Source organism: Candida jiufengensis (assembly GCF_024610255.1).
Source record: "Candida jiufengensis strain CBS 10846 chromosome Unknown scaffold7, whole genome shotgun sequence".
Taxonomy (NCBI): domain Eukaryota; kingdom Fungi; phylum Ascomycota; class Pichiomycetes; order Serinales; family Debaryomycetaceae; genus Lodderomyces; species Lodderomyces jiufengensis.
Genome location: NW_026261556.1, coordinates 249,608 through 266,378, shown reverse-complemented (window position 1 = coordinate 266,378; position 16,771 = coordinate 249,608). Strand labels below are relative to the sequence as shown.

The window sequence follows — 16,771 nt, the reverse complement described above, 5'->3', positions numbered from 1 at the left end:
CATTTTTTGATAATAAAGATATATTATAAATATACTTCTATATTCCTTAACAAATTCTATTTTTCTTTCAACTTCAGATCAATTTTTAAAAATAACTACTCCATCAATTTTTACATATTTAAATCAAATTATTCTTATCGCTAATACATTGTATATACACACACATTCATAAATGTCATCAATAGATTATAAATTCCATCCAAATAAAAAGGCAACAATAATAACAGCACCATTTTCAGGTGGTCAACCAAAAGGTGGAGTTGAATTAGGTCCAGAATATATTTTAAATGCTGGATTTGAAAAACAAATACAATCATTAGGTTGGTCCACAGCAGTATCAAATCCACTTTCAGAACAAAATTTTGAAATTGAAAAACAAAATATAAAAGATAAATTTAATGTTAAAAATTCCAAAATTGTAAGTGATTGTTGTAAACTTATATATGATACAAGTTTACAAACTTTACAACAAGGTAATTTACCATTAGTTTTAGGTGGTGATCATTCTATAGGTACTGCTACAGTTGGTGCAAGTTTAAAATATAATCCACAAACTTGTGTTATATGGGTAGATGCTCATGCTGATATAAATACACCAAAAACAACAGAATCTGGAAATTTACATGGTTGTCCATTAAGTTTTTTAATGGGAATTGATTCAGAATTTTATCCACCTGAATTTTCTTGGGTTCCACAAGTTTTAAAATCTAATAAATTAGTATATATTGGATTAAGAGATGTTGATGAAGGTGAAAAAAAAATTCTTAGAGAACATAATATTGCAGCTTTTACAATGTATCATATAGATAAATATGGTATTGGAAAAGTTGTTGATATGGCTTTAGATAAAGTTAATCCTACTAGAGAAGATCCAATTCATTTAAGTTATGATGTTGATGCTATTGATCCTTCATTTGTTCCTGCTACTGGAACAAGAGTTGAAGGTGGATTAAGTTTAAGAGAAGGATTATTTATTGCTGAGGAAATTGCAAATACAGGATTATTACAAAGTTTGGATATTGTTGAAACAAATCCAATGTTGGCTGATACTGAAGAACATATATTGGATACTGTTAGTGCAGCTTGTGCTATTGGAAGATGTGCTTTAGGTCAAACTTTATTATAAGAAATCAGTAAAATTTGATTATAAATGGTTGGTCCTGAATTTTAAAATGGTTGCAAATTATAGAATTTTTTTAGTTTTTACATTTAGATACATAATATGATTATTTAGTTTAGTTAGGTTAATGGATTTAGAATGGGCTTAATAAGAAAATGTAGAAAACAATATACAATTTTCTGCAGACTAATAATTTTTTTAACTTGAATGTGTATTATCAATCTCTCTATCATCAGATCATCAATCAACTATCTGATGAAATTATTGTAAAGTTTTGACCTAAAATAAACAACTCACATGCAGCAGATAGATTTTACCAAAAAACGCGCGCGCCTAAAATAAGAGTTTCATGTTTAGTATTTATTTAGCATATAAAACAAAGTTCCAACAGAAAACTTGTATGTGACCAAAATCAAAAATATCTGTTGGCAATAAAAGTGAGGTTTTAGATATATATCACAGCATAAATTGTGAAATTATTAAATGATCAAATAATTTAGTCTTGTGCCAAATTGGCTATGTTATTATATTATGTTATTATATTATTATTAATAGATATTATACAAATACTTTGAATTACTTATTACGAAAGATCTCGGAAATATGTAAATAATATGTTTTTGATTCAAAATTTTAAAGAAGGTCATAGAATAAAAAACGACTAAATTATAAGGTCGAGTGAATATACAAAAAGCTGTTCAATTTTATTATTAACTAGCAATATTCAATCTTTCAATACTAAAGAATATTAAATAATAAATATTTAAAATTGCTGTTTATGGAACTATGGAGAATTTTTCACAAAAACTTTAATTAAGTTTTAAAACAAATTCAATTTCCAGTAGTTAAAAATTAGATTTAAATAATAATAATGAATAATTGAATAACAAAGCTTCAAAAATAATACGTAGTCTAATTAATGTATACCTTGTGTATTTTTAATTGATAGTATCTATATAATTTAATTTAGTTTAAGTTAAATGACCCAAAAAAAATTTCGATTTTTGAAAATTAAGGGGGTGGAGATTATTTAATAAATTTTCGATTAATTTATTTTGGAAATTTATATAAATAAACTTCAATTTGCTTTTACTTTAAAACTCAACACAATTTTCTTTTTAACTTTAATTGAATTAATATATTACATTTTAATCACTCAATTGACTCAATCAATTAATTAAATTTATCAACAAGTTCAATAAATATCAAAATCAATCACAACAACAATAATAATGAGTTCAGTAAATGTTACATTTGTAAAACCAACAATTTCAGTTAAACAATTGACTGAATTTTTTTCATTTTGTGGGAAAGTTGAAAATGTAAATGAAATTCCATCAGATGATCCAAAATTTAAAGCTTATGAAATTAATTTTAGTTCACCAAAAGCAGTATCAACTGCATTATTATTAAATGATGCTGAAATTGATAATAGTTTTATTAGAGTTACTGAAGTTGAATCTTTAACTGATCAAGGTCAAGGTGTTGGATTATCTGCTAAACAAGATGGACCTGGTGAAAATTTTGATGCTTTATCTTCATCAAAAGGTTCAACAACAACTACAACTAAAGATGCAGTTCATACTGGTGATAAAACTTATGATGATGTTGATCAAGAAGAAAAACCAAAATATGCAATTTTAGCTCAATTATTAGCAGAAGGTTATGTAGTATCAGATCAAATAATTGATAAAGGTATAGAATTTGATAAAAAAAATGGTTATAGTCAAAAATTTCAAAATTTTTTGGAGAATTTAGATAAAAAATATATTCATTCAAAAGATCCAAATTCAACAGTAAATCAACATTTAACTAATGCTCAAGATACTTTTGAAAAATCTGGATTATATAAATATTTTGAAGATGCTGCTAATTCAAGTTTAGGTTTAAAAATTCATCAATATTATAAATCATTTGCAAAAGATGCTAAAGATGTTCATGAAGAAGCTGTTAGATTAGCTAAAATTAAAAAAGCTGAAATTGAAAAGGAAGAAGGTACTGGTGCTTCAACTACTGGCTCAACTACTTCAACTACTACTCCAACTGTTAAAGCTTAAGTTTTTGAATGTATAATGTTTGTACTTTAATATATATATTGAATATTTGAAATTCGAGTTTTTGTTTTGAGAATTATGCGTCTCTTTTCTACAATCCCAAATGTGTTTGTTTATACTCTAACTTCAGCTATTCTCTCTTCGATAAATCTGTAATTATCAATTCCCCATCTTTTGCTAAATGTTAGTTGCTGCATTAATTCTTAAATTGGGTGCAAAACAAAATATTATTTTAATTTAGTTATAGAAATAATAAACTTACCTTTTTTTTAAGACAAAATTTAAAAGAAATTAATAAATTAATAAGACCAGTTAACTTAACTTTAAATCTTAATAGATTGAAGTAAATAAACCAAATATGCTTGAAATCTCAATATATCTTAATATCACTCTACCACCAATAAATATCAAAATAAATATAAATAATATGATCCAATGCTAATTAAACAAATATCAATAAATAAATCAATTCAATTATATCATTCTGAAACAAACACCACCAAAAAACAAAAATATCAAAAATTAATATCATTATATCATGAAATTCATTTACTTTTATTTTTATTAGATGATATTTTTAAATGTAAAAATATATTATATATTGAAACAATGTATGAATCGTAAGTTATCAAAAAGTTTATAAAACAATTATCAAAATTTAAATACTAACTTACTTCAAAAAAGACATGAAGTTTTGAAAAATTTACTAGGTCTTAATTCAAATTTTAGAAAAATAAATTATCATTTACGAAATTATTTGGTATTTTTAAGGAATATAAAACCACCAACAAAGTATTACGAATCTAACAAAGATACAACAAAACAATATTCAAATTTATCAACATTTAAAAGTAGTCATCGTTATTATCATCATCATCATCCATTTCTAAATTATTTTACTGATTCTAAAATATTGGGGGTTTATATATGTTCAATTATTTTAAAATTTGAAAAATTAATTGATTATTTCATATATTTTGAGTTTTGTTTCAATGATGATGTTTATAATATGGTATAATATTTTACAAACTTTGAAAAGTTAAAAGATGATTGATTCAATTAATTCAAGCGAAAGGTTAGTTAATTGACATTAATACAATTTTGATTTCCAATTGCAAATTTGTTGTAAAATATTGGCTCTTTACTAAGATATTTGATTAATAGACTCACTTTAATATCCGAAACAATTTACTTACTCTTATAATATTTAAATAATCTTGTAAAACTTACTCTGTAGAAGTCTATACTTTTAAATCAAACAAAGCTACCAAACAATCTTTCGTAATTAAAAAGGATCTCTTCACTAATATTTTATAATAAATATCTTACTATACTTAATAAACAAGTAAAAAAAAGTAGTGTAAATAAATACTGAAAAAAAATTTAATAAAAAAAAAAAAATCTAATAATTAAAAAAAAAGAACATCTGCTTTAAAATTATTTGGAATTATAAGCAAAAAATAGAAATACCATTTATATATACCATTTTATAATTACTTTTTTTTTCATATCATTACTGTTATTTATCATTTAACTAATTACTTTATTTATATTTATAATATCATATCATCATTTAATTATATATTTGTTTTATTATTACCTTTATTCATATTAGTATTTAAAATTTCAAGCATTCATTTATTATTTTAAAAAAGTTTTACAACTATTTCAAATTATTAAATTAATCATTAATCACCAGTTAATCACAACTAATTAATTAAATCCAACTAACTTATTCAAAATAATTTACCGTTAGTCATCATTTGTTTTTTCTTATTAAAAGTTTATCTCAATCTTGTTTTTTATCAACTATAATTAATTTATAAAATGTCTGAAAATTTAAAAAGAGCAGAATCATTATTTAATAGAATTATGAATCAAGGTTCAGATTCTTCAATATCAACTATATCTTCAACTCCACAACAACAATCTCAACAACAAAATTACAGATCGAAATATAACAATAACAATAATAATAATAATAACAATAATAACAACAGTCAAAATAACGATTCATATTCAAATAATCATCGTCATCATCATACTAATAGTTATCATCATCATAATAATTCTCAACAACATATAAATCATAATATATCATCATTAGAAATTGCAAAATTACCAAAATTAGATATAATAAAATTAACTCAAGAAGCAATATCAACAATAAAAGAAGATGAACATATTTTACCTTATTGTTGGACAATTTGGCATCATTCAAGAAATAAAAAAAATCAACAACTAATAGAATCTGATGAAGATTCTACTAAATTACAAAACAATCCAGGAGTTGATTCTTATTTACAAACTACAAATCAATTACAATTTCAACATTTTGATCAAATTATACAAAATATAATAACTATTGAACAAATGTGGACTATGTTTTCAACAATAAAAAATGGGTTTAAATTAAGTATAGGTACTGAATTTTTAATTTTTAAAACTGGTATAAATCCAGTTTGGGAAGATCCATTAAATTCTCGTGGTGGTAGATGGGTATTTCGTTTTAATAGAAAATTACAAGATCAAACAACAACAACAACAACTACAACAAATGGTAATAACTCACCAAGTTTAAATAATGATTATCCATTTACATCAATTGAAAAATTAAGAAAAAGATCAAGTTTAATTTGGGAAAGAATAGTTTTAAAAATTTTAACTGGAAATTTTATCCCTTCATCAAACACCACAGAAATTAAAAAAATTTTATTAAATGATATTTGTGGAATTGTTCTTAGTGTAAGAAAAGATGAAGATATAATATCTATATGGAATTCAAATTTAAATTTTTTAAAAAATTCAACAACAAAAAATAAATTAACAAGTTTTCAAGCAAGAAGAATTATATGTGATTCAATTTTAAGAATTATAAGAGAATGTGATGAAATTTTAGATAATGGTACTAATTGTATTACAACTTTAGATAATGGATCAAATGAAAGAGTTTTAGGAGTTAGTTTTGAATATAGATTACATGTTGAAAGTCCATTAAATCAAGATTCTTTAAATTCAAATAATTTAAAAAATGATAGAAGCAAAAATGGTAGATTTTCAAATAAAAATTATAATCATCATCATCATAATAATAATACTAATAATAATACTAATATTAATGATCATTATAATAAAAATATTCCAACTGAATCTAGTTAGGTACATGGGTTTATAATTAAGATTTTATAATTATTATGTAAATGAATAAATAAATAAATTATGTAACGACTTATTGTTATTACTCTAGTGTGTTTTACTCTACTGCCCTTGTCTAGTTCTAGTAAGTTGCAACGAAATGCCAAATCTGTTTTTCGAGAATCTACAATATATGATCCCTTTTTGTATTATTTGACTCCTACATCCGAACTGCAAAATCCGTACATCAACTTTCTAATCCGTAATTTTCCGCTGCTTAACTATGGAAGGTAAAGGAATAAGACGGGGACTTTTTTATAAAGATCGAATGTCAAAAAGAACCATCAATAATTTAATAAAACTTTAAAGCTTTTTCTATATTACTTTATAGCTGATGGATATGCTAAAGGTGATTCCAAAGTGCCTTTTTAATCAATTTGAAAAATAAACTTTGAGTTTGGTAAATGTAACCTTTATTCTATTTGTTGAACTTTTAATTTTCATTTCTAGTGATATTTGCATCTTTTCAACCCCAGATAATTTTTTTTTTCGATAGCCTAACTCAATGACGGTACTTGTTTGTTGTTCAATTAATGTTCAAATTCTATAATTGGCCAATATACTTAACATCTAAGTTCTACTCTACAATTGAGACAAACAAATAACACCCCGTATAAATATAAGACAAAGTCAATAAATTAACCTGGAAACTGTATTGTCTAAATAAATTAATTGGGTCCCCCAACGGTCGTCTACTCGTGTTTCTTTTAATTAAAATTTATGTTTAATTACATACTGTTGCCAACGTCTTTAGTTATTTAAGGGTTGCATATAGACTAATTGAATGCAAGTATGCAACTCTAAAGAGAAGAGAAGGAATAATGTACTGATACCCTTAACTAATCAAGAACCCCTGTCGAATTGACAATTTTTTAAGATAGAATCAATGCTGTCCTTTACATTACGAATTTCTGAAATCTATACAAACATTTTAAAACCAGTCAAGTTACACAATATTGTTGTATTTATAATTTAATAATTAACAACCAACAACCAACAACAAAGAAACAATAAGATTCTATTTATTATATATGTGAAATACAAAACCAAATTTTCTTAACTCTATCATAAATGTTGTTTATAGAATTCTGTATATTCTTTAATTCGACTTTTTGTAACCTTTCCATCAACTAAATTTGTATATTATAATAACCTTTAACGGCTAACTTATTAATAAAGAAATGTTACAAAATTAAAATAGGTAATTTAAGATGATGGGGCGGTTAATTTTTTAAATAGAACTGGAAAAATACAAAAATTATTTGTAATAAGGAAGGTAAAAAAAAACTATTATTAAAGGGTGCACATTAGTACAAAATTCAAAAATTTTAAGAAAATCTTAATTATTTAAACTTCATTTTATGTAACTCGCTTCAGAATAAGAGAATTTGATTGAACTTTATTTTAAATTAATCTTTTTACAAAGTATAATAGAAAGTTTTAAAAAAAAATTATGTAATAAGAATCAATTCATACGTATTTGAGAATAAAATAAAGCCCTGACAAATACCAAAAAACCACAGCTTTAATCATAAATCGCCTTAAAAGAGGTCATATGCTTTGTTCATTTATTAAAAAAAGTAAAAGTTAAAATAATAGAATTGAAAAATAATTAAACATTTATCCTAAAATTAATTCCAGAGTAGAAAAAATCTTGAAATGTTACAAAATCATAAACAACAAGTTTGTTTTAATCCCCGAATATATAATAAATTTTGAATATAATATTTTGAATCGTATATATATTTTTTAAAATATGAATAAAAAAGCAGAAGGAACAATTAACATGTAAACTAAATTAAATTATACTCCACCATCTCTATGTCTTATTCATTTAAAGTTAGACCTTATTAATGCCTTGAAACTATGATACATTATTATATATTCAAAACTTAAACTGCAAAAATCAAGTAAGGAATTAACGAGATCTGGAAATTTGAATATTATAATATTATTTCAATATAATAAGATTCTTTAAATACCTGGAATTTTTTCATTTAACCGAAATAGTGACATTTTGGTTAAGAAAATTTAATTTAGAGCATACAAAAAAAATGTAAAATATGTTAAATGTATTACACAATAAGTATAATGTATTAAATAAACAAATAAATAATATTGTAAGCAGAACTAAATAAATTTGGTCTTAAAAGTTATAAGACAAAGAAGAGAAATTTGCATTGAAGGAAGAATAGAGATTTACTAGTTTAAACATCTTTATTTTTTTACTCACCTTAGGTTAATTATTAGTAAATCACTACATGATGAAAAAAGGATGATATAATTGCTAGTAGGTAAATGTGTAGCACCTCATTTATTTATAATATATCAATTGCATAACAATTAAGCTAATACTTTCCTTTGAAAAAAATCTACTTATTGTATAAAATAAGAAATACTGAAGTTTAATACTAAGATTTAATATTCTCTTTTTTAATTAAGATTACAATTAAGCTTCATGATTAAATGACAAGTTCAATCAGTATTAACCGATTCAGTTAATCCGTAAAGTAATTCTTTACACTCTGTTGACTATTCATCATTTCAATAGACAATAGATTTATATCAAATTTTGTGACTAACATTGATATTAATTTTAGTGTAATAAATTGTAAATTTTATGAAAAGAAATTTATTTATTTTTTTAAAATTTTTAAAAATTTTTTTTTTTTTTTTTTTTTTTTTTTTTTTTTTTGTTTTTACAACCAAATTTTTTTTTATTTTCCATTAAAAATTTTTTTAATTCCAAACTTTTACTACAAATCATCATTAACAACTTATTAAATAAAAGGGGATAAATATTGATTAAAACGAATTGTTTAAAAACATTTGAGTATCTACATAATTAGTATTTAATAAATTGTCAATTATTCATTCATTCATTCATTCCTATAATTCTATTTATAAATTTTATATTTCCACACGTTTAAATATCTTATTGAAGAAAAAAAATTAGAAAAAAAAAAATCATTTCATTTTCAAAATAATAATAAGAATAATAATAATAATAAATATAAGACTTTACTACAAAAACCTATTACAATTTTGTTACAACCAAACTTAATACATCATTTAACAATCATTACGTTTTGAATTAATCAATATAATAAAAACAGAATTAAGTCATATTCATAAATATTCAATATCTTATATTAATATATATTCGGAGGTTAAAAAATTTTCAAAAACTGTGAAGAAACAAAAGGGGGGTATAATTTATATATTGAATATTTGGGTTTCGAAATCACATAATGACAACTTCATCATTAAGTACTACTACTATAAATGAATATAATATTAATAATGATGTCAATAATAACCAAAATAATTCATTAACTCCAACAAACTCAATAACTTCTAAAATTATACCATCAAAATCATCTTCAACTAAATCAACAACTAATACAACCACATCTATAACTACTAATTCAAATATAACTTCTGATGGTACTAATAGTCGACAATACCAACCACAATCACAACAAAAGAATCATCATTTAAATCAATTTGATTCAGGTCCTTCATTAGTTGATATTTTTTATTCAGCAAAAAAATTATTAAATTTACAACCAAGAGTTGAAAATAGACAATTAAGAAAAATTAATAGTAAAACCCAATTAAATCATACTTCAAATCAAAAATCTTTTAATACTTCCTCCTTATTATCATCATCAGTTAATATTGATCAATCAAGTCAATCATCTCAACATCATCATCAACAACAACAACCACAAATAAAACAAGTAAAACAAGAATTTATTGATAATAACAATAATGTATTAGACTTATTATCTCCATTATCTATTGATGATTTACAAAATTCAACTATAAAACCTTATCAATTTAGTCCAAAAAATCAAATTAAAAACGATAACAGCAATAATAATGACAGTAATAATACTATTAATCAAAACAAGTCATCAATAGAAACTCCCACCACATTCAAAGCAATAACACCAAACTCAGAAACCAGTCCTTCATCAAGACATAATTCTAGACAAAATTCAAATACATCTGCATCTACAGCAACTTCAAGTATTTCAGAAACTGAAACATTGAAACCAAAATCAAACTTAACATCATCATTACATAAATTAAAGGAGTTAAAACCGGAAGAATCACAACCTAGTTCCACTACTTCAACATCATCAACAACAACAACGACAACAACAGAAACTGAATGTTATAATTGTAAAACTCATAAAACCCCATTATGGAGAAAGGATTCAGATGGTAATACATTATGTAATGCATGTGGATTGTTTTTTAAACTACATGGTACAACTCGTCCATTATCTTTAAAAACTGATGTTATAAAAAAGAGAAATTCAAGAAAATCTTCATTACCAACTTCATCATCATTAAATTCAAGATCATTAAATAATAATCATATTAATTTAGGAAATAACGGACAATTTATAAATTCTAAACTTGACAATTATAATGCATTTAAAAAACAACCTATTGCTATTGCTCCATCACCTGGAGTTTCTTCATTACCAAATAATTTAAATTCTTTAAATAATAACGTTAATAATCAAAGATTGAAAAATGTATTAATTTTACCTAAACCAGCAAGTAATACAAATTTACAAAATAACTCAATCAATAGTAAAAGTATACCTATTCCAATGAATAATCAAAATCAAAATCAAAATCAAAATCAAAATCAAAATCAAACTTCATTTTCACCTTGTGGATCAATGACTTCATCAAATTCTTCATATTCTTATACTGTCAATGATAATCAACCTTTTAAAAGAAAAAAATCAGAAGTGAGTATTCCAAATTCAATTGAACAAAATAATTCATTCAATATGAAAAATAGAATACCATCAACTACAAATTTATATCAACAACAACAACAATTTCCACAACCACAACAATTTTCAAATTCAATAAAACGTAATAATTCAATAATTTCTTCACAATCATTAAGTAGAAGAACTTCATTAATTAATATTCCAAGAAAAAGTATTGCTTCTATTTCAACACCAACAAATTCATTAACTTCAAATAATATAAATTTGTTAAATCAAAGATATCCACAATCAAGTTACTTTGATATGCCTCAACAACCATCTCAACAACAACCACCTCATCAAAATAATTTATCAAGACACAATAGCAATTCAACAACCATAATGAATAATCACCCCACTAACAATCAACAACCTCAATTTAATAATATTAATTTAGGATCATCAAATTTTAATAATTTAGATAATATAGATACTCCAAATTCATTAAATTCACCAAATTTTTATAATGGTTGTAATATAAATCAAACATTATTTGAAGAAACTCCAACATCAATTCCAGAAACTCCAATAAATGTTATGGATTTATTACCTTCATCATCTTCATTAATTTCACAAACTTCAAATAATCACCAAAATCAAAATCATCAACAACAACATCCAAGAGCTAATCAACAACAACAACACCAGCAACAATTGAGACAACGAGCATTACAAGATTATAGAGCAAGTAAGCCACCATTACCACAACATCAAGGAATAGACGATGAATTAATAATGTTGAACCCTACAATATCACAAAATCAACCACAAACAACAACAACCGTTACAAAAGATGATTTTTTTATAACTTCATTAATTAAAGATTATGATGATGAAGATAGTGAAGAATTTGATTTATCTTCAATTATGAAAAATAAAATGCCACAACAAGAAGAAGAAAATGATACAGAAAATAATTCATCACCTTTAGATATGGAAATTAATGATAAAAATTCTTTACCTCAATTTACTGATTTTATTAAACCTAATGGTGGTGGTGGTGAAGGTAATGGTAATGTTGAATATAAAGATTTAGATTGGCTTAAATTTGAATTATAAAAGTAATCATAGCTCGGATTTTTTTTTTTTAACGAAGTGTTAAGAAAGAGTTTAGATAAATTGTATTTATTTATGTAATGTAATTAGAGAAAAATAATGAATAATGAAATAAATATTTGTAGATTGATTTAAATTTGTAGTACGTTCTTCTAAAACTACTTGATATTCAATTTAAGTATTACAAAAACTAAATTAATTCAATATTCAAAAAGTGATCAAACAAAGTCGAATGAACCAACTTAATCGAGCGTTTAAGAACCAAAAATAAATCAAAATACCTGATAATTAAATAAATACCTTTTTTATTAATAAACTAATATACAAACATTTACAATTCTTACCAGAACCACACCATCAACTTAAAAAAAAATCTATTAAAAAATCACTAAAGTATCTCTTTCCCCTTTTAAACAGGTAAAGTATTATTAATCCCAGCTAATCTATCAATAGTAGGAGCTATAAATGGATGACTCAACAAATCACCAATATAAGGAATTGATCTTAAAAATTGTACAATAGTACCAAAAAAATCTCCAAATAATCCTAATATACCAAAACTTTCAATTAAAAATCCTAAAAATGACCATTTTACCAATATCAATAATATCCCTACTGAAAAACAAATTGTTCCTCTTAATTTTTGAGGTCTTGAAAAAAAAGATATTGTACGTTGTGGACCTATTATTAAAACAAGTCCTATAATGAATAATAAATTACCTAATGCTAAGAAACTTGAATCGAAAAATGTTAAAATTCCGAAAAGGAAAAAAAAAATCCCACTTGCTGTAAAACCAACTCCGAATTCTTTTTAGTTGTTGTTAGTAAGTTTGAATTTGAATTAATGTTGAAATTAGTTGAAAATTATTTCAAAATCAATTTCAATTTTCTAAATTTATGAATTGAATACGAAAAAAGTTCAATTGGACTTGATCTTTAGTAATAAAATAAAAGCAATTAGTGGAATTGTAAACGTACTCTGCCTTTCTGATAACCAGATCATGTTTGATTTTATTTAGTTCTTATTTGTTATCTTGTGATATTAGTTTTTGATTTCTAAAGATCAAAAATTAATTTTTTTTTATTTGTTTTTATTTTTTAAATTTTTTTTTTTTATCTTTATTAATTTTTTTCACAGTTTTTTTATCTTTACTTTTTAAGTACCATATTTTTTCTTGATGTGTCAAAATATCTTTATCGAATTAAATAACATCGAATTTTATGTCAGAACCAATTGATAAAAATTTTTTAAGTCCAAAGAGTAGGACAGTTGAATTATTTCTATCAAAATTGATACTTAACTAATAAAGGACACGTCTAGATTTTCTAGTAAATATAGATGCAAAAATCACTGAGATAAGTTAGTGGTATTAGATGTACCTCTAACCACTTAGAGTACAACTATAATTGAATGGGTACCAAATCCAGATCGAAAATAAACGAAGGAGCAACCCCTTTAAGTAAAGCTATAAGTACTTTTATATATTACATACGGTTGATAAAATCTTCAACTTTTGTATAAAATTTCCAGTTCCAGGTGATTGGTAGCGAGAATTCAATTTGATAAAAATTTTGATTATTCTTAATGCTTGCAATCTGAAAATCTTAAATCTTTATTAAAAGTACCGTCTTATAAATCAAATACGAATATCGTTGAATATTATTTTGTGATTAATTTAAAACGCAACTAGTTTTGTAGATTGTGATATAAGTTCCGCTTGATTGACGTCACTAAAACATCGTAGTTGTAGGTTTTGTAGCACTTTCAACCCGTGGGTTTGACATATACTGCCTATACTTACAAATATACGAAATTAAGGACATACTTAAGTACCATTTCTATTTCATGTTAAACTCGATATGAAATTATGCAAGATTTAAAATATTTGAATATAATCAAAAAAACGTTTAATTATACATAAAGAAATAGGGGAAATGCCCGATGAAATTATGTCCGACTCAATAGAAGAAAACCTTTCATGAGTCAAATAGAACAATAAAACAAACTTAAAAAAATAAGTTCAAAGATTTGGGCCGTAGAAAAGTTCTTTTAGTTTAGATTCAATCTCTTGAGCGGCACTGAAATTTTGAAAATATTTACGAAGAAAAAACGTTTTCTTATTTTCTTTTCTATCAAAATTGATATATTATTTAGTACCTGAAATTGTCACTACTTCAAATCATAAAGGATATTGACGTATCAACTCGAAATTTATGTTTATAATCGAGAATTTTTACAAACAATGTGATTACATTCTTCTCTTTGTTTTTCCAAAAATTTGCCAATTTATTAAATGGCCAATGGCCCTAAAAAAAAAAGTTTTTCAAAGTTTTCGTATTTTGAACTGGAACAATCTTCAAATTTAACATTCAAAATGCCTTTTGATCTACAAACTAATTGGTATGTGGTTTAAATATGAATAATAGACTAAATCAATTTAATTATTTTTGATTCTTTTAATTTTTGGTTATTTTACTATGAGTTTCAATTGTTTTTTTGTTTTGCAACTAAAGTACACAAAATCTATTCATATCAGTTATATACAGTACTTATCAGTATTATCTTTCCCATGTGTTTTATTATGTTTTATCGGAATATTGTTTATACAATTCATGAAATAGAACAATGCTCTAATCGATATAATTAGACAATACAACTTATAATTAACGAACACATCCATTATAGAAATTATTATAAATAGACAATCATTTCGCTCATTTTACCAAATTAAATCTTAATTCCCATCACTAACTATCTCCAAAACATTTTATCACAACCAAAAAAAATGAAATTAATTCTTATTACATTAGCTTATTACTTATTACAAATTACATCAGCAGCAACAGTATTCGATAGTAGTTGTGGATCAGACGCAGCAATATCATGTTCATCATCATCAGCAGCATCATGTTGTTTTGAATCACCAGGTGGTGTTTTATTACAAACTCAATTTTGGGATTATAATCCTGCAACTGGTCCACTGGATTTATTTACATTACATGGATTATGGCCAGATAATTGTGATGGTACATATGAACAATTTTGTGATACTACTACTACAATTGCTGATGATGGATCAACTGTACAATCTATTATAGTTGATCAATTTAATGATGCTACTTTATATAATGATTTAAATACTGTTTGGAAAGATATTAATGGAAATGATCATAGTTTATGGGCTCATGAATGGAATAAACATGGAACTTGTATAAACACTATTTTACCAAAATGTTATTCATCTTATCAAACAAATGAAAATGTTTATAATTATTATAAAATATTATATCAATTATTTGAAACATTACCAACTTATAAATGGTTAACTGCAGCAGGTATAACTCCATCAACTTCAAAAACATATAGTAAAACTCAAATTCAACAAGCTTTAAGTTCAAATTTTGGTCAAAATGTTTATTTTAAATGTGATTCAAATAATGCATTAAGTGAAATTTGGTATTTCCATCATATAAAAGGTTCTTTATTACAACAAAATTTTATCCCAATAGCTCCATTATCAAATTCAAATTGTCCTTCTACTGGTATATTATTCCCACCAAAAGGTAATTCAGGCACAAATCCTCAACCAACAACTACTCAAACTTCAGGTCCAGCACCAACTGGAGTTCCAGCAACTGGTTATATTACATTAAGTGGTAAATCAGGTTGTTTAATATCTAATGGAAAATATTATACTTCAGGGACTTGTGCAACTTATCATTTTAGTTCTTCTTCATTTGGAGGAGTTTCTATAAGTTCATCAAAGGGTGGTTGTGGTATTGATTCATCACAAAATTTTATATGTGATTCATCAATTGATGCTTCAAAAAATCAATTTCAAATTAAAAATAATGAAATTGGATTTGGTGGAAATTATGATTGGTGTTTAGGTTCAAGTACTGGGTCTGGATCTTCTGCTCAAACTAATATTGTTTTAAGTGATGGATCTTGTAGTTCTTTTAAAATTAATGTTTCAAGTAAGTAAAACACTAGAGGGTTTGGTTGCAAAAAAATAGAGTACAAAATATAAAAAGTTTTAAAAATTTGTTAAGTATTTAAAATATAGAATTTAATAAAAGATGTTTGATTTTGATTATTTTAAATCTTCGTTCATCTCTTCAAAATGACCTAATGTTTAAAATTCCAGGTTCTCAGCTCATCAGATCTAGCTCATCAAATGTACAATAATCAATGTAGCCTACCCCACAGATTGCATTTTTTACAAGTAGATCTAACGACGTACTATGAATTCATCGATTAACTTAATTAAATCTACAATTTCTCTTATAATTTTTGTAAATCCGTTGAGGATATTATATATTTTATAATATAATGATAAACTCTATATATAATTTAATAACTAAATAAAATTTTTAAAAAAAACTGAATAAAAAATTATTATAAATCCTGAAGTAAAAAAAATATATAAAAAAAATGAACAGTTGATGCATCATTAAAGTCGTTAAAAATGGTGTTGAAAATTTTTAAATAAATTTATTTAATTTTGTAAAAGTTGAAAATAATTAATATTGTTATGTTGAAT

The 16,771-nt window shown here is 24.3% G+C and overlaps 6 protein-coding genes across 6 annotated transcripts; 5 read left to right on the top strand and 1 right to left on the bottom strand. All coding sequences in view use genetic code 12, as the record gives it.

Moving 5' to 3' along the window:
- Nucleotides 1–172: 172 nt before the first annotated feature.
- On the top strand, nucleotides 173–1,126 carry CAR1 (arginase; the record flags this gene model as incomplete). The annotated part of the gene is made up of 1 exon (XM_051766694.1): nucleotides 173–1,126. The coding sequence occupies one exon, from the start codon at nucleotides 173–175 to the stop codon at nucleotides 1,124–1,126; it is 954 nt and encodes a 317-aa protein (XP_051621962.1).
- A 1,226-nt stretch (nucleotides 1,127–2,352) lies between these two features.
- KGF54_000747 (uncharacterized protein) lies at nucleotides 2,353–3,177 on the top strand (the record flags this gene model as incomplete). The annotated part of the gene is made up of 1 exon (XM_051766693.1): nucleotides 2,353–3,177. The coding sequence occupies one exon, from the start codon at nucleotides 2,353–2,355 to the stop codon at nucleotides 3,175–3,177; it is 825 nt and encodes a 274-aa protein (XP_051621961.1).
- Nucleotides 3,178–5,001: 1,824 nt separating this feature from the next.
- KGF54_000746 (uncharacterized protein) lies at nucleotides 5,002–6,333 on the top strand (the record flags this gene model as incomplete). Its single annotated transcript, XM_051766692.1, has 1 exon — nucleotides 5,002–6,333. One exon carries the CDS (start codon nucleotides 5,002–5,004, stop codon nucleotides 6,331–6,333), a length of 1,332 nt encoding a protein of 443 aa, XP_051621960.1.
- A 3,287-nt stretch (nucleotides 6,334–9,620) lies between these two features.
- On the top strand, nucleotides 9,621–12,230 carry GLN3 (nitrogen-responsive transcriptional regulator; the record flags this gene model as incomplete). The annotated part of the gene is made up of 1 exon (XM_051766691.1): nucleotides 9,621–12,230. The coding sequence occupies one exon, from the start codon at nucleotides 9,621–9,623 to the stop codon at nucleotides 12,228–12,230; it is 2,610 nt and encodes an 869-aa protein (XP_051621959.1).
- Nucleotides 12,231–12,636: 406 nt separating this feature from the next.
- On the bottom strand, nucleotides 12,637–13,230 carry KGF54_000744 (uncharacterized protein; the record flags this gene model as incomplete). Its single annotated transcript, XM_051766690.1, has 2 exons — nucleotides 12,637–12,961; nucleotides 13,202–13,230. 2 exons carry the CDS (start codon nucleotides 13,228–13,230, stop codon nucleotides 12,637–12,639), a joined length of 354 nt encoding a protein of 117 aa, XP_051621958.1.
- Nucleotides 13,231–15,013: 1,783 nt separating this feature from the next.
- KGF54_000743 (T2 family ribonuclease) lies at nucleotides 15,014–16,213 on the top strand (the record flags this gene model as incomplete). Its single annotated transcript, XM_051766689.1, has 1 exon — nucleotides 15,014–16,213. The coding sequence occupies one exon, from the start codon at nucleotides 15,014–15,016 to the stop codon at nucleotides 16,211–16,213; it is 1,200 nt and encodes a 399-aa protein (XP_051621957.1).
- Between the last annotated feature and the right edge of the window lie 558 nt (nucleotides 16,214–16,771).